We start from the raw sequence: 22573 nt of genomic DNA, 5'->3' as shown, positions 1-22573 counted from the left end.
GGTGTGAATGCAGACACCTGACTCAAAGCTCTCAATCACCCTTCAGAAGCCCTTGATAAAGGTAAGCAGGGATCCACATTTCACTAAAAATATGATTGTGCTCTGGTATCAAGACCTCCCCAATCTGAAAGACACTTTAGCAAACCTGCTTGTAAGCAACAGAACCATCAGTATTTCATTACATCCATGCTATTGGTAAGAAGTGTAGAGAAAATGTGCTGTTAATGTTTCTTGGAATAGAGCAGTTCAGGAACAAATTAACTGGTACTGAGAGCTTAAGCGTTCTTTCAGTCAGTAAATAAAAGTAACTTTACAGTTGTAGCCATTTTACTGAAGTCAGATCTAACTAATTCTTCTTTGAGAATAGGCAGCACGGTTTTGGGGGGTTTTTTGGTCAGTCAGTCTGTGTCAGGCAGCTCTGGATCTTTCCATCAGGAGGGATCCATGCCCATTAAAGCTTCACGATGGGTCACTACTCTTTCAGAGTTACCTTCTCTGTGCTAAGTACAAACAGAGCAGTGCACAGCTCCTGCACTGAAGTCAGAAAAGAACATATGTGTTCTGTAAAAAATGGGCAGGAGACAATTCTCCTTTTGATGCCTTTATTAAAAGTGATCAGCTCAGGATAGGGGCATTCGGCAGGTCTGCAGCTCCTGTCGCTGTTTCCCGGGTGACTCAGAGGAGGAGGAATCGTGCAGCAGCTCTGTCCACTGAGGGGCAGAGCTGGGGGTCCCGTCCTCACAAGAGCGCTAGGGTATTACCCGTCTTTCCTGCCGGCCAGTCCCGGGGTCCTCACTCGAGCTGTGGTCTTCTTCAGCTAGGGTGAGGGGCGACCGAGGCTTCCAGCATCTCTGCAGGCTTGGGACTCTGATATCCCGAGCCCGCTCTACTCTTAGTTGAGTTGGCTCGTTGTTTTGGGGGGTTTATTAGACGAGTTTGGGGGTTTTCTCCCCCGTTGCACCTTGGGTCTAGGATTTATTTGCATATCTCTGGATATCCCCCTCCCATCCCTTTAGAGAAACAGCCCCAGACAAGGTGATACTGGTACAATACAGCGTTAACTACTACATTAGCATTTCAATCTACTAGCATTTAGGGGACAGTAGGTTACGCCCTGCAGCTGTCTCTGCTGGGAAGGGACTGGGGGTCAGTCTCTTCCCCCTCCTTGTCATCCCCGGAGTGCCCCGTCCCCCCCCCTTGGTACCCGTGCCCCATGGGGGGGGCAGCCCGCCGCTCCCGGGACGCTCCCGGGACGGGCCGGTCCCCGCTGACACCACCCGCGGGGGCTGCCCCGGCCCCGCCGGGACCCGCGCTGGGGAGGAGCCGCCTCCACTCGTCTCTTGCCCCGGCGGGACCGCGCCGAAGGTGGGGGGTTGGGCCCGCAGTCACTGAGAACAGGCAGCAAAAAAGTACATTGTTACAGAACATTCCAACAACTTGAAATTACAAACTTTCAATTGGGCTCCCACTTGGCAATTCTGGGTTCTAGTTGTAAGCATAGCAGCCTAAGAAAATGGATAACCTGTTTCTTGTTTATAACATGTTCTGCTTCTCTCTATGTTGAGGAGAGAATAATTCTGACATCTACCACTAGTATTCACTAGCCTAACTTGAGTCTATTTCATAAACTCAGAGAACGTCTATAAACGATGACCGAATGGAAAAACAGATTTAACTTCAGATCATCACTTTTTAAACATATATAATTTCTTACTGGATTTTCATATCAGGACACTTTCATCTGTACTCCTCAGAACTTTTACAGATACTTGGTGATATTGGTGTTGAGCTTGGTTATGAATAAACTCCGATTTAGACGAGGGTGCTTGTTCCTCTTGTGATGGGTGCTGTGTTTTATGAACACAGTGAACCACTGCTAAATATTCAGTAGGTGTGCCCTGTACTTGAAATGCTAGCTGTGCAAGAGAAAAGTACTCCTGTGGCAGGGGTCTGACACAATTTTATACCCACCCTCAAGGTACTAAGGGGCTCTGACTGGGATTTCCTCCTGATGCAGAGAAAACATTAGGAGTACACCAGGGTTTCTTATTGCTAGGATGTTTATATGTTGCACTACTGGGAAGGGGCAATAAAATACTTGCCTTCTGTCTGCTGAAAGTGAACACCATGGCAAAACTCTGCCTGTGTTGAAGACTAAACCCGCATGGCTGTTTCTGCCCCTAGACAAATTCCCTGTTTCCTTTGTCACATTTTTCTGTTAGGGAACTCCATGACACAGACTTCATTGTGCCACCTAGAGAATCCTAACCCTGTCTCAGTGGAGAAATGCTTCACAGCCTGAGGGTAGAAATGACTGTCATCTTGCTAAGAAGACACTACTAGAACGTGGTAGAAAATGTGATCCCTGAGCTACAAAAAGCTGGAATTATTTTTTGATGGTTGGTCAATGAGATAAAAGCCAAGCTCTTTTGTTGTGTCCGTGAGAATGACAAAAACTACTATGCTATAGTAATTTTACATCAAAATCTGTCTAAAATGACACTCTTATTATTGTCTAACATAAACAGTGCTTCTGTTTTCATCTATTAATAGACATAGACAAAGAGCATGGACATATGTGTGGTTTATCTTTTGTCTTAATCAGATTTGGAAGATCAGCTGGTCTTCATGCATCCCCAGAAACTGTGGGAAAGACATTTCTCCTTATGAACACGTCTCTTTCTCTCTCTCACCACCGAATTCTGACAATTTCATAGGAATCTTTAGTGTTTTGCAGATGCTTGACATTGACCCTTCCAAAAGCCCACATTTTTACTTGGCCATCTTGCCCAGGGTATAAATTTGACTGCTTTTTGCTATTAAAAAACTGCCTCAAATACCAAGAGCTGAGATTGTTCTATTGTTGACTAAAAAGCATGGTATTATCCTGTGAAGCAATCATTACAAAAAAACAACTATGAATAAGGGACGAGTGATCCAATTCTGATTTTGTGACAATGCTCTTAAGTCTGGTTTTTAGAACTCGGGGAACTCTCAAAAAACGTAATGCTGGGGTTTTTTTGAGTATGTCAGAAGAGATGGAGAACATCTGTAGTATTTTTCTAAATAATCAGGTTTTTGCTCTGTCAGCCAGTGCAGCATATCCTCTGAAGCCTTAGGAGGCTTTGTACAAGTTTCACCTCAGGATAGCCATTCCAGATGGCACGTGTGGAACCCGACCTTTCTCAGCTTTACCTAGGAGACCTGTCCAGAGATATTAAAGAAAAGGCTGGCCCAAATTTGCTTTGTGTTCCTTTCTCTGAAGGTAATTTGGAATCAAAATCTAAAATTCACGTAGCTGACTGAAAAGTCTGTTAGTCAAGTCTTTTCCTGGACATCTGGTTGCAATCTGCTGCTATTCTTCAAAACAAAGACTTCTGGGCAGTAGGGAGAATATGCTGAAACACAGTCCTTGTGGAATATGTGGTAGTCAGCACCTCCACAGCTTGAGCCTTCCAGGTCATTGCTCTGCATCAGTCTCTGAGATAGGGTCATTCCCTTCATCTGTCCTATCTCTCTGGAGCTATTGTTTCCCATTCCACCTTGAATATCGTGTGCTTAATGCCATTTCCCCAGGTATGTGGCCTGGAATGTTTCTGGCAGCACTATTCCAATTAAGGCTGAGGACATCTTAACATAATTAGAGAGAACTAAGTCTCTAGGTGTCTTCCTCATTACCACAAACACTGCTTGCCTTTAAAAAACTCCTGCTGAGAACCTGAATCTCTGGCAGCCTTTTCTGCTGACCTTAGATCTGTTTGTGGAGAGTATGCTGGGACACTTAATCCCAGAGCATGTCCATTTTAAATTCAGCAGCAGCAGGAATTTAGTGGAGAGGTTTGCTAGAGTGGTAGTGTTCAGTGGACACATCTTCAAAGAACACCCAAAGGACTTTAACAAACAGGGCATGTCAAATTTTATGTTTGGAGTTGAGCTAGTCCTTGAGATTATGTATTTAGCACAGTCCTAAACCTTCAATTTCTTCTGTTCAGAATCTTATGCACCCAATAACTGATGCAGAAGATTCTTCTTTTGTCGCTTCCACTTCCTTCTGCTCATTATTGTACACCTATGCTACGTAAGAATCACACAATTTTGCAATGGGATTTTGACATTTGGTTGCACAGAATTATATAATTGAAAACTTTCTGAACTAGCAAAAAGCTGTGCTTCAACTCTGACTTACTTGTGTGTGGAGTCAAGATATCTTGTCATTCAGAGTGCTGAAAAAATGCATTATTTAAATACTCAGGTCATGTGGAGAGATGTTCACATTAACCTTAAACATATTTTATATTCTCAGTTTTTCTCTACACATAATATGTGGTCTTTTATTTCCTTGTTATCTGCAAAGCTGTAGAAACTAATTTCCATTTAGGAAGGCATAATCAGGTCATGGAAATTGTTGGTCCTCTTAGTTGGACGCTGGGCTAGAAGGACATGTCATCACTACACTATGAATAATTTAATTGTGCTTCAGATGGGCTGAACTTAACTATGAACTTCCAGGTACAGTTTAAGCATGCAGTGTTAAATCTAGCAAATTGCATTCAGTACAATACTCTGAGTTTGTAGTGTCGTGATCAAAAAGTCACCAAGAGTCTTTCTGTTCTCTGCCCTTGCTTTTCCAAAGGGATTTTTTACAGGGTATAAAAACCCCACCAACAATCCAAAAGTAAAACCAAATCAAAACAACAATAAAAACCAACAAAACAGTCAAAAACCCCAACAACAACAACAATGACAAAACCTCCAAGCCAACTGAACAAAAAACAATGCTCTAAATGGAAATGCATTTGTTTGCTACAGAGTTCCAGACCATCAGTGCTAGTTGTTCATATGTCAGGATGTCTCCTTTTCATTTCCCCTAGATAAAAGGAAAAAGGGAGCTATGACCTGCAATTTTGGATAGTCCTCATGGCCTGACAGACTCTACAGAGATGCAAAGGTTAATTTTGCATCACTCTTCTATTAACTATAAAGTGAAAAATCTTGGCTTTTTCTTAGCAGTAATTTTTCTTTTTACAATCCAACTGACAGTGCTAGCCAAATAAAAATGCATTCTTAACTACTAATCATATGCCTTCTCAAAAAATCATAAAAATTAGTGAAAGTTTTTCATCAGAATTATTTCTAACTAAAATGAAATTCTGAATAATATTGGTACATCTATTTTTAGAGTTGTCTGTGGCTTTGACCTTATCTCTTCTGTCATGAACTTCAATATTTTATGCTGAGTGGGTTTCTGGTTGGTTTTCCTTGTCTGTGACATTTTAATGATTGTTTTCACTTTCTGATGTTCTTTTCAGTATCTGTGTCCTGAGGATGTTCTATTGGTTCATGGGATGCTTTTGGCTGCAAGTCCTTGGGATAATGACAGCACTCTGCTGTGCTGGTTCTGGATGGGGTAGGGTTAGTTTTTTTCACACTGTCAGGTATGGTGCTGTGTTTTGGATTTGTGTTGAATACAGGGTTGATAACATAAAGATGTTTTTGTTATTTCTGAGCAGGACTTACGCAGAGCAAAGACCTTTTCTGTTTTATCCCACTGCCAAACTGCTGAGGAAGCTGGGAGTACATGGGAGGCTGGGGAGAGACCCAAGCTGACCAAAGAGATATTGCAGACCATCTGACACCCTGCTCAGTATTTAAAGCTGGGCACAAGAAGCAGGAAGGAGGGGACATTTGGAGTGATGGCATTTGTCCTCCCAATTCCCTGTGAGGGTGAGGGGGCCCTGCTCTCCTGGAGATGCAAAGCACCTTGCAGCCCATGGGAAATGGTGAATGAGTTCCTTGGGGGGTGTGTGTGTGGCTTCTGCATTCCCTATGCAACGGAATTATTCTCCACCTGTGAGTTTTCCAGCTTTTACCCTTCCAATTCTCTGTCCAGTCCCTCCTGCTGGTGGGGCATTGAGTAAGAATGACTGTGTGTGGTGCTTGGTTGCTGGCTGGGGTTAAACTGCAACTCACAGCCACAAAAATTCCTCTTCTACACAAATGAATCTATTGGTCCCAGAGACTTGGAACTGCAGAGGAACTGTGGAGCTGATCTGCAAGTGTAACAGTCAGCACTTCATAACCAGAGCAGGTACCTGCCAATGACAGATAAGGATTTCTTTGAAATTCCATTTTTCTGTTCAAAATCTTAATTTGTTTCATCTGGAGAGTGAACATTTGAATGCACGAAAGATGAAATCTAAACCTTTGCTGAGTGAAAGGTTACATCAGTGTGTACTAAAATAGGATCATTGAACTGTAGAATCATAGGATTATAGAATGTTTGGGGTTGGAAGGGACCTTAAAGATCATTTAGTTCCAACCCCCCTGCACGAGACCAGGTTGGTCAGAGCACCATCCAAACTGTCCTTGAACACTTTCAGGGATAGGCCATCCATAACTTCTCTGGGCAGTGTCTCACCACCCTTACTGCAAAGAATTTCTTTCCAATATCTAATTTAACTCTCCTCTTGTAGTTTAAACCCCTTCCCCCTTTTTCTACCATAATCTGCCCCACTATAATGCTGTACTTCAAAGATTTCAGAAATCTCTACCTGAAATGATATCAAGACTACTTTTTCTCCCCCACAATTTTACAAAACATTATAAGGAAGCTTTTTTTGCATTTTCTTTTGCTTTTTATGTTTTTTTTCCTCAATGAGAAAGGTTTTTCCATTCCTTTTTTTTTGACATGAAATTTCTGTGTAAAAAAAACCTCCCAATCCTATTTGTTTGCAAAAAAAAGCTGAATGTATAGCTTTAACCTTGAGGGATCCAGACAATTCGAGGATATTGAGATTTCTAAGGATGCCTTCCCATTTTTATGTTCTATCACTGAATGTTAATAATGAAAATTTTTGGAATGCAACGTCATGTGCCCAAAAGCCAAGAGTGCCACAGATATGATCTTTACATTTATTTTCATTAGAACTCAGTGTACCGTGTCATGCATACTTTCCCTTTCTGGATGTTGTATATGTTGTATAACCATGCAAATTACTTCAACAAAAATAATTTTCTATATAAGGAAATGGAGACTCCTAAAGGCACAGTACCCTATTCCTGCCCTGTTTTCTCTAATAAATGGAAGTAAAAATCCAAGAAGATAAAATGTCTGTGTGAGTTAAGCATGTGTTCTGAAAATCAAATTGTTGAATTTTCTCTTTTTTTCAATAATATCTCTTTTTAGAATTTTCCATCATAATGAATGAATGTTTTTTACCAGCAGTCAGTTCTTTTTTTACTGCATTCTAATTGTATTTGAGTTTTGGCAGTTTGTTTTGTTTTGTTGGGGGTTTTTTGTTCAACACATTTTTTCCTTCAGTCAGACAAGTTGGTCTTGTGTGTGTCAAATCCACATTTTACTTGGGAAGGTCTTCATCAGTTCCTTCCATTAAATGAAAATCTACAGGGGCAGTGTGTTGACAGCCTGTGCAACAACTCAGAGGCTTCTGTTCACAAAATAAATTCCCCATGTGTTGAAGAACTAGTAAACTTTCTTTTCCAAAATTGTGTCTGTTATGTGATCAAGGTATTCCCAATATTAAAATAACTGTGTCATGATTAGGACTTTCATTGCTAAAAATGATCATGATTATCACCATGAAGATTTTTTTTACTCACACTTAATCAGCTAACAATCCTGACATTTTGCTTTGTCACATGAAAGGTAGGGTTTACAAGTGATTGAGATTACTAGATTCATTTATATGCTAGATATTAACAAGGAGTAATAAATATGCAAATAATTTATTAGGCAAACTGAATTCTCTGTTATTGGAAGTTAAGATTAGGCACCTTTGAAAGCACTTGGGACACAGCCACTCTTGCTCCCATACTTGGACAAGAGAGAAATGGTGTGAATGATATGTATGATTAACAGACTTGAACAGGAGTCAGTCAGTGATCTGAAGACCATCTGAAATGGTGTCAGGAAGCAGTTGTGATGGAGCTCAGCTTTGACAGCTGCAGCATCAAACATAAACCCAAGATGCTCTTCTACTGTCACCAGTGCAGAGCCCTTTGTATTCTCTCAATCATTCAACAAGAAAAAAAAAAGAAGGCAACATTCTGAGCACATGCTTTCTTACCTACGTTGAAACTTGGATTTTCATATGATGCATGTCCTTTCTCCCTTAGTCTCTTTGTCATCAAGAAAAAAAAATTACCTAGAAACCCTTGTTTAGCATCTAATTCCAAACTGGGTATGTAATTCTGGAAAGCCTTTCAGCCAGAGGATCACTGCTCAACCCAATCCCTTAACCCAGATGTAACCTCACCAAGTGTTTAACAGAGATCTAAATTTTTGTTCCAAATTCTGCCAAGATGAGCCTCACAAAAGGAAAGGCATTTCAGCCTTCAAACCTAAATGTTTTGCCTTTATTTATTTCTGTAGGGATTTCACAGTATTTGGGGATTTCTCAGTATTTGACATTCTTATTGTCTAAAATCCCAGATTAGTCCTGTTCTTCATTAACTTTCTTCTGATTTATAGCATCCTCTTTTCCTAGGCACTTGGTACTCAGAATAATGGATTTAGATAATGATCCCCAACTTCTTTATTATCATCAATACTGAAAAGTTAATTTCAAATGAAAGAGGCATGCAACCTTCCTGTAATATAGAAATACTTGACATTCACTGTTGGAAGTTACACAGCTGTATTTCTCATGGTGGAGATAAATTAGAAAACTTGCAAGACAAAAATGATCTACCAAAACCAAAGAAACCACAAATTTTCATGTGTGTATCTAGATGAGTTAAGATAACTCATGAGTCAGAAGTAAAGATTATATGAATTGTTCTTTATGTTTGATAAATAAACCAGGGCAGATTCTCATCTTATTATGCTGAATAGCTTCATAGCAGAAACCTATCATGCCTTCTGGGAAATAAGGTGCTCCTCAGCAAGATAAAGTGCACAAAGACCTTTACTATCATGCTCTGTGTTACCAGGGGACAGTAAGGTCACCACTCCTCGTGTAACATTTCTGCAAGTGCTTGGATTTTGGAAAGGATACGGCGGGGTAGTTTCTTGTTGCCATTTAACTTTTGCAATCAGTTTGGGATTTTTTCCTTCTCTTGGAATTAAATACACCGTAACACTAACTGTGATGCCATAAAGAGCTGTGAATCAGTATATATCAATCTTTCCAAGTGTACTACAATTCTCACAAAAATCTTAGATTGGTTCATACTTTATTCTGCAATGGTCTCTATGTACAGTAGCAATTTTTCTGTGCTATTTTACACAGCTTTATCTACAAACTTTGTGTAAGCATGTAATTACCTTTCAGAAGGCCAAGTGATAAGTGCATAGCAAAAGGATCTGCCTCATATGTGATCTGCAAAAGTAATCAGCAAGTAGTTTCAGTCCAGTGCAAAGAGTTGTAAATTGTGATTTGAGTTTTAGGACATGTCTATAAGGGACAATCCAGCCTTGGCACTCTAACAGTACAAAGTCATGGCCTATAAATGGAATTTTTTCATTTGCATCGACTTTTACATATGAAAAAAAGTTATTCAAACTAATTTTTCACTGTTGTTTTCAGATAGTCTCCATCCTTATTCTGATCCTAAGGTCTATGAATCTAGTTTAAAATTCTCTTTTACAACAACTCATTTCATGTAAGGGAACAAGGCTTTGCATGAGGATGTTAAGTTATTTTGACTGTGTGCTTTAACGTTAGCTTTTACCTTTTCTATCCTGTCACTGAAAATTACTTTCAAAAATGCTTTTCAAGCAAAAATATTAGTGGTCCTTGAACAAGCGCTCCAAAGTTCATTTAGCATTCTTCATAATAAGTTACAGAAAGAATGGGATATTTAGACTTTTAACTAACAGAAAAATGAAATTAGTATTTCAGCTGCTGTGCAAGAGAAGAGTCTGGCACAACCCAAACCCTCAGAATAATTCTGCTCTTCACTGAGGTTTTTCTGTTAAGAAAAACCCTCCTGAATTACATTTTGTACCTCAGCAAGGACAATTTTGTAAGCAGAAGCAGCAAAATGTGCATGCAGGAGAAATAACCAGGTATCAGGAGCTTTCTCCTGCAGGCTTAGAAAGAGTTACTTAGAGCACTAGTGCTCCTAGGAAGAAGAAGAGATGTCTCTGAAATATGGGTAGAATTTTCTGTAGGGGATTTTACTATTGTTACCACTTGGAGCAGCACCTGCAGCTGAAGTAAGCAGGAAAACGATGAGAAATATAAAGCAGGTCACTGTAGTCAGGACCTTCTTAGGCTGACCTCCTCAGGTGCTTTTTGAAAACAACTCCAAGAGGTATGGTAAGTCCATCGTTGTGATGCTCTAATCATACTGCTGCAGAGGGTTAACATTCAAAACAGTTAAGTCTCTATTTAAAGCCAATTATCACCACCTAATAAAGGCCATAGTGAAAAAATTGAGGGACCTTTTTCTTAAAGAAATAGGAACATATTGGTTCAATCTGAAGAACTAGCAGCTTCATCCATTTTAGATGGAAGTACTTCCTGTTGAGTAAAATCATGACCATATTATTTCTCTCCAACAATGACGGTATGAAGGATCCCATCACGCAGACAGGGGAAATGTTAATTTTTTACTAACCCTGGAAGAACAGGAAGTTGAAAGTCATCCAGAGAAGAAAATAGATTGTTATTTTCTTCTAGTAAAGTGTTCATTAAAGTGTTGTGTTACTCCAAAGGGGAAAGGTGCCTACAACAGACTATGTTCTTTTGTAGCTCTGCCGTGATCAGTAGGGAAGATAACATCATGCAACAAAGGTGTCACTCCCACCCACAGTACTGGGTAGGAAAAAACTCCTATTAGGAATAGTGCTTTTCCCCCCCTATATTCCAGGAACTGGCATAATTCAATTATGTTTTATTAGCATATAGACATTATATTAGAGAATTTTTAGGGACAGAAAATTGATAATTAACATTGATACATTAAAGTTGAGCAAAATAAAATTAGTCTTTTATAAACTCCTTTTAACAAAGCCTAGTGACCACATAGAAAGGAAACTGTACTAATACAATTTTCAAAAAAATACTACTTTGGTGGTATACACTGGATAGGAAATCTGAGCCAATTAAAATCTGTGGACCATTTCCTAGATATTATGGAGCCACAAGATTCTGCCCTATTTGCACAGAGTTAGTTAGTATTAGGTTGGCAACTGTGTTCCAAGAGAGCAGCGATATTTTAAACAAAGCAGAATTTCAAGGTGACAGAAACAGTTAAGCAAGCATTGTAAATTACATCTATGATTGTTAGCAAGGAGAAAGAATTTTCTTTTCAATCACAACCAATATTTCCTAATTAAAATTAAAAAAAAAAAAAAGATTTTTCTGGAAAGTTACAGTCTTAACAAATTTACCAAGAAAGCAATCCAGTCACTGTGCTAGCTTGAGCTAATATGATGATGGTTTATTTTCATAAATACAATATACAGCATCATGAGACTGTGGAGATACGTCTTTCACTTTCAAATCTGAGAAGTGCATGTCACAGCCACGCCAATCAATAATTATAAAACCCAGACATACTGAAAACAATAAAATGATGCAAAAATTATAGTCTTCAATGGGCATTTAAATTAACAATATCCAAAAGTTCACAAATTCAAAGTAACACATTGATACTAGTGTTAACTTCTAATAAATATATTATAGTACTGTAATGTATTGAATTCTTGTCTATCACTTATCACAGATCAAGACATAATTACATGTGGCACTAGTCTATGAAATAAGTAACGGAGTTCAATACATTTACTATTCAGTAACTACAATCACTAACATCAGGAATAATGATGTCCTGAAATTATTTTAATCCCCTTCTGTGTATGTTAGCACATATAAGTACACTTCTCTATTTGAGTTAAATTATCTAGTAAAATTACTGGCAATATTCACTTTTTGATTATCATGCTCATCTTTGAAAACTTTATGCAAAATCCTTTGAAACAGCTTCTATAAAATTTGGAGCAGACATGAGTATTGTAAATGTGCAAATGATGGCAAAAAGGGTAAATGCAACCAGACACAATCTGTCTATGACAGCAGCTGCAAACTTCCACTCACTGCAGATCTCTTCACCCTCATCTTGTTTCCTGAACCGCATCGCTATGAACTGGACTTCCTCCAGGATCTTCACCATCACAGGAAGGGTGTCCATTAAAGCTTTCTTTTGCACAAGCTCAATATCCTCTGCTAAGGGGCAGGTCACTTTTCCGCCCTTGCTGCCCAGGTCGTTCTGCTGTGGGCAGCAGGGGCTCTCCATGGCGTGGTAGCTGTAGATGGTGTTGCCGTTGCTGGATGGGTTCCCGGGAAGGACGTTCACTTCCATGCTGTTTACACTCAGCTGCTGCTTGGAATAGCTGTACTTGCAGGACAGGGGCTTTATGTTTTCCCCAGGTTTTTTCATTCGTAAAAACCAAGCACACCAATTCAGCAGGATGACACGGACCTGAAAGAGAGTTACCGCGGCAGAGATACAAGAGACTCTTCAGCATTTTAAAAGTTTTTGTGACTATTACAGTTAGTCTGCACAGTTTCTTGGAAATACTGATGGATTTCTGTGTTCTCCAGCTATCTGCTTTCAAAATGTTTCTTTGACAGTCTAGCCTTCTACCAGGGATAGCCCTTTTACGGATCTGTCTTGAACACAGGGGTGTTCAATGCCCACTTAGCTTATAAAGCAAAAGAGATGTAAAATCTTACTTTACAAAATGGTCCTTGGAGACCCATCTTTATCAAACACTCTGAGACCTCTGCAATTGAGCAGACAGCCCAAAATTGGCTGCATGGTTTTCAAACATTTCAAACATTTCAAACATTTCTCAGATTGTAAGGAAAGAGATACAATTAAATACTTTTGGGTGCCAATGTTTAGATTTTGCTGAAAAAATCACCATATATGACAGATTCTAGACATTTCCCATCCCCACTGCAATTGTTTACATCTAAATAAAAGACCTCGGTTGGGTTTTCATAGGTTTTTTGAAAGCTATTTTATACTCCTTTGAGGAGTTCAACCATGTATTACAGCAGGCTTTTTTTCAAAAGAGTAAATCAATTACGTTTAGCAGTTCAAAATCTAAGTGCCACTATTAACTGCTGTCATTTTCCTGTGTGCTGGTGCATCACGAGATGCTCTAACGTGCACACGGCAGATTGTGCCTCATATGTTTCTTGTCAAGGTCATTAAGTGAGCTAACTCCAGAGAGTGCTTCCAGAAATTTTTTCCAGTGAACTGACCTTCAGATGTTTGGTCTGAGCCTGAGCCTGAGCCTGCTAGAATTTCTATTGGTGACGTTGTTAACTGCAAAAGGCAGGAAAAAGGCTGTGAATTCAGTAACGTCTTGTGTGAGGAGCAGCAAACTAAATTAGCAAAATCCTCCAGGTGTTATGCATACAAAAAGGGCATTTATAATGTGCGTGAGAGGGACCCTCCATGCATACAGGCCTCTTTGATGACTTTATTATCCTGGCTGCAAGTCAAATAATCTGACATCAAGGAAGAAACAGATGTGGCCTCTGGTTTTCCTTTTGAGCCTTGACTCACAAGGACTCCCTGTGTAATCCAGCTTACTTTGGCCATGCTTGACTTGGGACCACATTTTTCCTGCAGAGCTGTTTTAGATGCAGGAAAAGTTGACTCCTGTGTTCGCACAGTACAGATACAGGAATGGGAAAATTACAGCTAGCTCTTGAGTTACTGCTGTAATGACAAGCATAATTTCAGAAAGGTGAAAGCCTAAGTAATCACAGATAGGAATAATAATAACCAAAACCAATGACTAGTGAAAGGCAGTTACACAAGTTTTTAATTCTGCAATGTGAGCTCTTCTATGTCACAGTCCTGTACCATTTTCTGTGAGCCACTTTGCTTCTCTCCCAGTAGTGAATTTTTTGTTCTTCGTCATTGTCATGTTTTTGGCTGGAATAGAGTTAATTCTTTTCCTAGTAGCTGGTACAGCATGGTGTTTTAGATTCAGTATGAGAATAATGTTGATCAAACACTGATGTTTTGTTGTTGGAATGTAGTGCTTACCCTGAATCAAGGACTTTTCAATTTCCTGTGCTCTACCAGTGAGCAGGTACACACAATGCCATGAGGAAGCATGGCCAGGACAGCTGACCAGAGCTAGCCAGAGGGATCTTCCAAAAAGGGTATAAAGTGTGGGGAGTTGGTTGGAGGCTGGCAATTGCTTCTTAAAAACAGGCTGTGCATCAGTCAGCAGGTGGTGAGCAATTGTATTGTGCATCACTTTTTTCTCTTGCATTTTATTACTCTCTCTCATCCTTGCTGTTATTATTTTTTATTATTGTTACTCATTATTACAATTAATATTATTCATATTATTATATTCTATTCTGTCTCAATTATTGAACTGTTCTTCTCTCAACCCACAAAGTGTTGGAGTTTTTTTCTTATTCTCACCATCACAAGGGAAGGGAGCTGGGATGTGAGCTGTCTGGTACTTAAATGCCAGCTAGATTTAAACTATGAAAGTCCTGAAAGACTGCTTTCCATTATTAATATTATTTTGCTTTAAATATTTCATCATTTCCTCCATAGTTACCACAAACAAATAGTTACCCATAGTGTTGCAGCCTAAAAAACAGATTCTGCCTTTAATTGAACTTACTTAATTATAATGTGCTCAGACTGTACTGCTCATGGACACAAAATGGGACAACATGGAACAAAATAAAGGTCTTAATTTCTAGCAATGTGTCAACAGTGCCTGTTGCAAAGGGGAGAGAGAAGTTAATTCTCTAGGACTGTGAAATTCCAAAACACTTAGTCAGACAAACTTTCTTATTAGAAAATGTTAATATGTCTGCCTTAACTCTGAAAGATGTGAGGTGAAAAAGCACATTTATATAGGAATGCTGCTTTTTCCTTCAAGACAGAGCTTTTATTCCTTAGGGAAATTACTTTTATAACTACAGTCAAACCCATTTCCCATAGAAAAATAAACGCCCTGATGACAGTAACACAGTTTTTAATTAGCTGGGATTTCAAATGCCCTATTTCCTTGAAAACACAGACACTCAGGCATCAATCTGTTCTTGTCATACCAATTAATTCAAGAGACAGCTGCAGCATGCATGTTTTTGGATAACAGCTGAGTATGATAATATGAATCTATACTCACACCTGCATTGTCATATATGGATTTCTATGAAGGAAGTACACAGGTACAGCTGTCTCTAGAGATCAAAACCCTTCTGTGAGCCTCTCCTGGCTATAATACAGCTATACTGCTAGCTTCCATCACAGCCAGCAGCCTGGCCTGGTCCAGAGCAGAGAGTCTCCAGTTAAAGCTCTCTTACTAAGGGACATCTGCACCTGAGGAGAACTGTGCATGTCCAGGTTTGAACCATATCAACAGAGAAGCCTGAAACATAACAAACGTGCTTTAAGCACAACCAAGAGCCAGAGTTCTCTTGACTTTTCCCACAAAACCCCTTCTTCCCTCAGTTCTTGGTCTCTCCATATCTCTTTCCCCAGAAACAGTCTTGGCTGTCAGTAGAGAAAGGTCAGTTGAGCTGTAGTCCATACCTGATGTTATCCACTCCCAAACAGCTCCTTAGCTGGGCCTTCTTTAGTGTTTTTTTCCATGCTAGCTCAACAGACATTATCAAAAGTGGCCATCAGCCAGCAGCTCTCATTTCCCAACTGAGTAGCCAACAAATGCCCTGACCAAACACTTTGGATTTAAATTCCTCTCTTGGAAAAAGCTGGTTTGTAAGTCATCACAAGTTAACAGAAATGAAGACACAATTCTAAGCAGTGGAATAAGGAAAGTGAACACCTACAGAGAGGATAAACACTAACAGGCACTCTCCTCCCTCTTCTGTTGCAAAGTGCAAGCACAGACCCCTTGAGAGACAGGCAGGGAAAATAAACTGCTCAACTGTAAATGGTTTAGAAAGCAGCTGTGTTTAGGAAATGCATCCATTCAAATCTTCTGGGTCTGCAGAAGCTCCCACACATGCCCAATTGTCCAATGTCTCTCCCTGCAACTGACTCCAGCATACAAATCCATTTAAGCAGGAGGTGAGAACAATACTGTAACAATATCCAATTAATCAGGGTTAGAGTTTGGAATAAACTGATTCCTGGCTCTGACATGAAGAGAACATTGTGTGAAGTAAGTAAATGGTAAGGGCAGCAGCTGGTACTGGAAATGCAGAAAAATGTAACGCAAAAAAATTTCTTCTTTTGTAAGTTACTTCTTCACTTCAGATTTATTTTTTTTTTACTGAGCAAAAGTCATTCAAGGTGTCGCTGTAAAAAACACCTGACATAGGTGGACAAGCAAAATTGAAAAAAAAAAAAAAACAAAAAAAACCCCAAAACAACAACAAAAAGAATAGAGACGAACACGAATTCTAACAACTGAGCCTTGGCCATGGCTTGTAGAGTAAAAGTGCCTACTTTGTGGGGTCAGCCTCTTTCCTACAGACTTGGCATTCACTCTGTCCTCCTGGGATCCCTCAGCCCTGTCACCTTTTACAGTCTATCATCTGCACTTCCCAGTTATGCTTTCCACAGTTTTTGCTTTCTGATGGCATGTTTTGTAATGTATGCCAGTTCAGCTGTCAGGCCACTGAACAAGTTTTCTCCTGAAGGAGAATTTGCTGCACATTGTGTTTCCAGACAAGAAAACTTGAGACTGGTAGAGAGCAAGAGCTGACTTGCAGGGCCTGTGAGGAGGACTAACATGAACCATTGCGTCTGGGCTCCTCAAAAAGCAATAAAATGGGTTCTGGTACACTGCTGCAGACTCTGTCTATAAAGACATCTGAAGCATGTTTCCCAGATTTGTGCCCTCAGGTTTTGCCTACAAGCAGGTTCATCCAGAATTCACATTCTCTGCTGCCTTGAAAGTAAAAGGTCTTTAAATCATACAGCACTTTGGGAGATAATTGGGAAATGTCAGGATAATTGTGTAGCATGAAAAATGTAGTCAACAAGATATCAGAGGACATTGTACAACTGGACTCCTACAAACAAGGTAGTAGATAGTTCACTGTGACTATCTGCTTCTGCTTTTGTCCTTTTTCATTCTCCAAACACAGGCATACCTTGACTATTCCAAAATCTATTAAATAGACAGAACATAATTTTATTTTAACTTGAAAATCTAAAGGAAACATTCCATTTGAAAGCCAGCAGGCATTGGTGCCAGACCTCACTGGGCTGACAAACTCTGCTGCTGCAGAGAAAAGAGGGTCCACATGCTAATGTGCTGGGAATAGATCAGATGGCAGCAGACAAACTGCCCGGTAGAGACTAGTGTTTATTTAGCACATTCTGTCAGTACTGGTGTCTGCTGGATAAGAAATTAAAGGTCTGCATTTGCAAAGTGGGTGGTGAATGAGATAACTTTGTAATGACTCAACCACTCCATCATAAGGTCGAAAACAAAGGCCAAATAGGAGGAACTATTTTTAATGGAGAATAGGAGAAACTGGTTTTAGTGGAAAAGCACATTTAGTATACTTGCTCTTTCCCTTCAATTGCAAACATAAGTGTCAACTATGCTGTTTGTAACTGACTCTTCAGATTAATGGAAAATTACTTCTGCCTCTCACCTATAACAAGTTTACTGTAGCTTTTAGACAATTTTCTTTTCTTTCAGTAGTAACCTCCTGAATGTTTCTCATCAAAGCTGCTTACCCATTTGGGCATCTTTCCTGCTTGGGGGTCATGATGGTGAAACTGCAGGACCAGCACTGTTACCACCACAGACAGACCAACGATGACCATGATGCTAGCGAAATACTGAGCTGCAAGCAAAAGGAGGACTTGGTTATGGGGAGGGAAATACAAAGAGCATGTTATATCCCTTGGCCATGCTTCAAGATCTACATTTGAGAAGCACTGCATCACATCTGAACAGTCTCTTCTCTGGTCTGCTGCACTGGAGCATTTGAGGTGTGTATCTGCTCAGCTCCCTTCTCTCCTGTGAAGGCAGACCCAGAACACATGGAAGGTGAAAACTGTTTGGGTTTTGTCCCTGAAGAGGAGTGTAGGGCCTCACAGTAAGAACACTTTTGTGCCTGCTGCCAGGACAGTGAGAAGTTGAAATGACAACACCAGCATTCCCAATCCTAGGCCTTCCATGGTACCAGCAGAGCTGCTGGAGGGAGATGCTGTCCTCCTGGTGCCTCTGTATCCCTTCAAAAAGAGTCACCAGTTCCCCACCTTTGCCCCACGACTGCTCCCAGGTGGTTAGGCATATTTCTCATTAGTCTTCTTAGCCCTCAAGACCACTTATTCTAGTTCCTATGAAAGTACACTAAAGCCTTCTTGAATGCTAAACTTTAATCTGCTGTGCAGGAAAGAAACCAAGATCTTGAAAGCCAGAACTGAGGCTTGAAGCCACATCTCCTAAGTGGCAGTACAGCTTCCTCATGCAAGAAGAGAGGTGGACGCTCTGGAGTGTAAAGCAAAATTGCCCACAGGGGTAATGACATTTGAAGGCTTCAGTGGCAAAATACCAGGGAGTGTTACTGTTGGTTGACATAATGTGTAATGTGGGAGATCACATCACACTGCCCCAGACTGCAGCCTCTTGCAACCCACAGCCCTCCCTCCCACAGCTTGAAGGAAAAGTAAAAATCCAATCAAAGCTGCAAAGCAAGTTTTGTTCTGCCTGTGTTTCTCAATACCAAATCCCACAGCTTTGGGAGCAAAAAGCATGTCTACAATAATGAGGTTCTGAGGTCTTCCTGAAAACAAGGCTGGAATTGCTTCCAGAGGTATGGCTTTTCATGGCAAAATGAATTATGTATGTAGATTCGAAGAATAGTCCCAAGGGTGAGATGAATTTAAAGGTCTCTATTGCAGTTACTCATAGAGAAGAGAGTCAACAAGCAAGCAGAAGCAGAGCAAACCAGGTTTCATGGAAGTTCTAACATACCCCATGTAACAGAAACATAGCAGTGTTGATATTGCTGGTTTAACTACTGCCATGAGTCAGTAAATAACTTCCTTAAACTCTACGCATTTTGATGCCACCAGACTTCAAAGGCCTGAAATGGTCAATTTAAAATTGCTTTAGCTAAGATTTTTCATGTATCCTTGGAAAATTAGTCACCTGGTTAAACTTGGAAACAACCTGATAATATTTGACTCAAGATCCTAGCCAATGATTAACAGAGGAATTGGTGCTCCCAGGTTCTTTTTTTTTTTGTGCTGTAAACCCAGGAACAGATGACAGGAAATTGCTGTATAGAACAGCTATTAAATAGAAAACAGTTCTCTCCAGAACAGACAGGGAACCAGAGAGGAGCCAGGGACCCATAAAGAAAGATATTTTATAGTTTTGCTTGGTGGTAGGCAAGGAAGAGGCTGGAGATGCGTCATCTGCATTTTGAGGGGAGGAGTGGGGTGCTCCTGTTCAAGGTACACTGAAGTCTTCAGCTGGAAATTAAGGATGAAGGACATAGTGCACAGTACTTGAGCCCTATGTGTTAGTATGAGGCAATCAAATGTGTACAAGATATCTCTGAAATCTGGCAGGTAGATCTATGCCCACCAGGTAGGTGCAAGTGCTGTATTCAGAGAGAAAGCCACAAAGTCCTGGAAATGCCCAGGACTGCTTTAAGGCTGGATTTTGCCAGGACAACAAAGAAAGTGGAGGAAAAATATAGCAATGACTGGGACAGCTGCTTGTCTTTCACATCTCTAGCTGGAGATATGATGAAGGTGGTTGCCTCGTTTTGTGTGACAGGAGAAGGTAGAACTAATAGCCATTGATCACAAAAGAATTGCTAGATGACATGCCCATGCATCCCCTTGACTGAAGACCTGACTGTCCATACAATCTAGAACCAGGCAGGGATGGCCAAGACCCTGGGTCTAGATTCAGTGACCACTCCCCTGTCAGGGAAGGCCTCCCAACTCAGTGGGTAACCCACAAAAATAAAAAGGGTATGGCTCTGAAATTATATCCTTACTTGCTCAGCCTTTTCTGATCTTTTATTCCAGGATTTACATCCTCTCTTTGCTGGCAGGAGAAAAACATATTCTTACTGTAGCAGGAGAACTAATGAGGAAAACTCCTGCACTGTCCTCCATGCACCTCCTGAAAAGCATGGCCTAATCTTCCAGTCCACTCATTTCTGCTCCTGACAGTCTTTTGCCCTTGCACCAGCAAGGTCAAGCCCATCACTTGGTGACAGCTACAGGGCTGCTGTCCCTGTTCACCTGTGAGGAGCCAATTCAGTTTTGTTATGCCTCAACAATGGTTGTCAAAGGCATGCAGGAGGGACGTTGCACATGTGTCATGTCCAGGAGGCAGCCAGAGGAAGATAGAGGAAAGCCTCGTCTCTGGGGAGACTTTGCCTGGCCACAAGTTCATGTCACACATGGGACAGGCGGTCAGCAGGGGAACACTGGACTGTGCCCCAGAGACACTCTGCAATTGATGGCAGAAGGTCTCTGCCCATGGACTGCACGGGGACATCGGACTGGGACAATGGTCTCCTGTCAGCAGGCAGACTTTGGGAGGAGCTGGGGGCATAAAAAGTAACTGCATCATAAGCCCTGGGGGCTCTTTAGGGCCTGTTCTGTCCTTTGCCTTTTGTCTCTTTGGGGGCTTCTTGAGTCTTATGCTTTTGCCCTGGCCCCAGCTGACCTTTTGTCTCTCCTGCCTTCAGTGGCTCTTGCTCGCCCTGGGGTCTGTCCTGCCTCCCTGTGTCCCTGAGCATCACCCTGCCTGCTTCGTCTCTGTGTTCCTGCCTGAGCCCCCTGCGTCCAACCCTGCCTGCCTCCGAGCCTGCCCAACACGGTGATTCTCACCACGGCCCTGTCCAGGGTCCTGGCCCGACTGCCCAATCCGCCCGATCTGTCCACAGGCAGGCAGCGTGCACAGCCTCAGGGCATCGAGGGCACTCTCCAACCTCTGGAGATAATGCCCTCTTGTTCCCTCTGTCTCCTCTCTCTCTCCCTCTCTCCCATTTTTCTTCCTCTTGCTCCACCTTCTTTAGCTCTCTTTAGTAAAGTAAATCCTTTTTACTTTGTCTTTTCATTACCAATAAATGCTTCTCAGATGTAATGTTTGCCTCGTTTGGCTTAATTTCATTCCGGACCATCCATTATTAAAAGAACTCCTTGCAGTTCCCCACAGTGGAAAACGACACCACCTCTGGTACCCTCTTTGATTATGCCTATGACTCAGGCCTCTCCAGCAACCGTGTGAGCAGAGAAGCCTTTCTGCTTAAAGGATCAAGCTACAATGCTCATGGATAATACTTCCCTTGGAGCCACAGGACTTCAATCTTCACTCATTCTAGCCTAGCCCCACACTGCCCTGAATTAGCAAACTGTATTTCTGGGTCTCTCCTGATGTTGCTGAGCACAGAAATAGGATGTTGTCCTGTGAGGGAGACAACTAATGAGCTTTGGCCTCCCAAGCAACAGCTTTGGCCTAGCCACCAGACCTTTCTGGCAGTATTTCAGGAGCCATCCTAAATCCTTTTTCTTAATTTAGTGCTCTGAAGCTGTTGCCGCCACAAAGTCCTAAGCCCATGTGTCTGTTGGCAGAGGTAAAGGCAAATCTAATTTTACAAAGAAGCTCAGCCCCTTTTACCTAAACTGCAGGAGAAAAATGCTTAACAACTCCCACTAAACATCCCTCTGTGTCCTACTTGTAACTCCTAGTTACTAGATTAGCTGGGAATCTTCAACGCTTCCCTTCACTGTAGGAAGTGTCAGGAACAGCAACCCCAGATCAGGGTGCATGTGAAAGACCTGGCTGCTGATAATTCACCTCCTCTGAGGCAGAGCTTGGAAGTGACTGACACATTCTGGAAAGTAGCTTATTTGCACTCTGCCCTGGGAAGCTGGTGCAGGCCAGAAAAATGCACCAGAAGACCTGTGTTTGGAGCCCCTCAGCAATCCTCAGGGATACTGAGTCTGTCTTGGTCGCTTCTAAATGTTCTTCATCGGTTTTAAAACCAGTAAGATGCTCCCTTCAGCAGAGGTGTGAACAGAACAGCTGGTTTGGATGCTTGATTGATCTTCAAAAAGTATGAAATATTTGCTCTTGTACAATTGATATTCTTCCTTTTCTTTGCCAGATGTAACAATCAGGACAGCAATTTTAACGTCCAGGAGTTTTGTCATCATCTGTCCCAGGACAATCAGAAGATGATCAGGTGCTGTTATAATAACAAATATGGATCTAATAAAACCACAGATAGTCAGGTCTTCTAAAAAGTCAGTGAGAACAGCTATTTATTCTTTGCAGGCATACTTCGATAACACCTATACGAAAAGGATAGCAATGATTTGCAATTCATCATTTGAAGAGCATTCAGTACCATTTTTGGATGTTTTGTGTCATTATCTGATGTTAGAGAAGCACCTTAGCATTATTTTAGAGATGTTTTGGAAGACGTACTGCTGAATTGGAACTGGATTAACTTCAAGGACTGACTAGGGACAGGGTCAACAAAACAGAATCCCTAAGATGAATGTTTTGCCTTGATTTTGTCATGGAGCAGTGATATCATATCAATCATATCATATAATTTCATTTCATATCATATCATCATATTATATC

The 22573-nt window shown here is 41.0% G+C and overlaps 1 protein-coding gene across 1 annotated transcript in view; it reads right to left on the bottom strand.

The window, feature by feature from the left end:
* Positions 1 to 11928: 11928 nt before the first annotated feature.
* LOC311164908 (neuronal acetylcholine receptor subunit alpha-7-like) overlaps positions 11929 to 22573 on the bottom strand; it is a gene marked incomplete at both ends in the record, with an annotated part of 56863 nt that continues 46218 nt past the window's right edge. The window contains 2 exons of the mRNA XM_084224579.1: positions 11929 to 12450; positions 17680 to 17789. Of these exons, the coding sequence (XP_084080705.1) occupies positions 11929 to 12450; positions 17680 to 17789 (632 nt within the window). The remainder of the gene's footprint in view (positions 12451 to 17679; positions 17790 to 22573) is intronic.

Source organism: Fringilla coelebs (genome assembly GCF_963513975.1).
Source record: "Fringilla coelebs genome assembly, chromosome: Z".
In the NCBI taxonomy this organism is placed as follows: domain Eukaryota; kingdom Metazoa; phylum Chordata; class Aves; order Passeriformes; family Fringillidae; genus Fringilla; species Fringilla coelebs.
The sequence above is the reverse complement of the archived record's forward strand: the minus strand, read 5'-3'. Positions and strand labels throughout refer to the sequence as shown.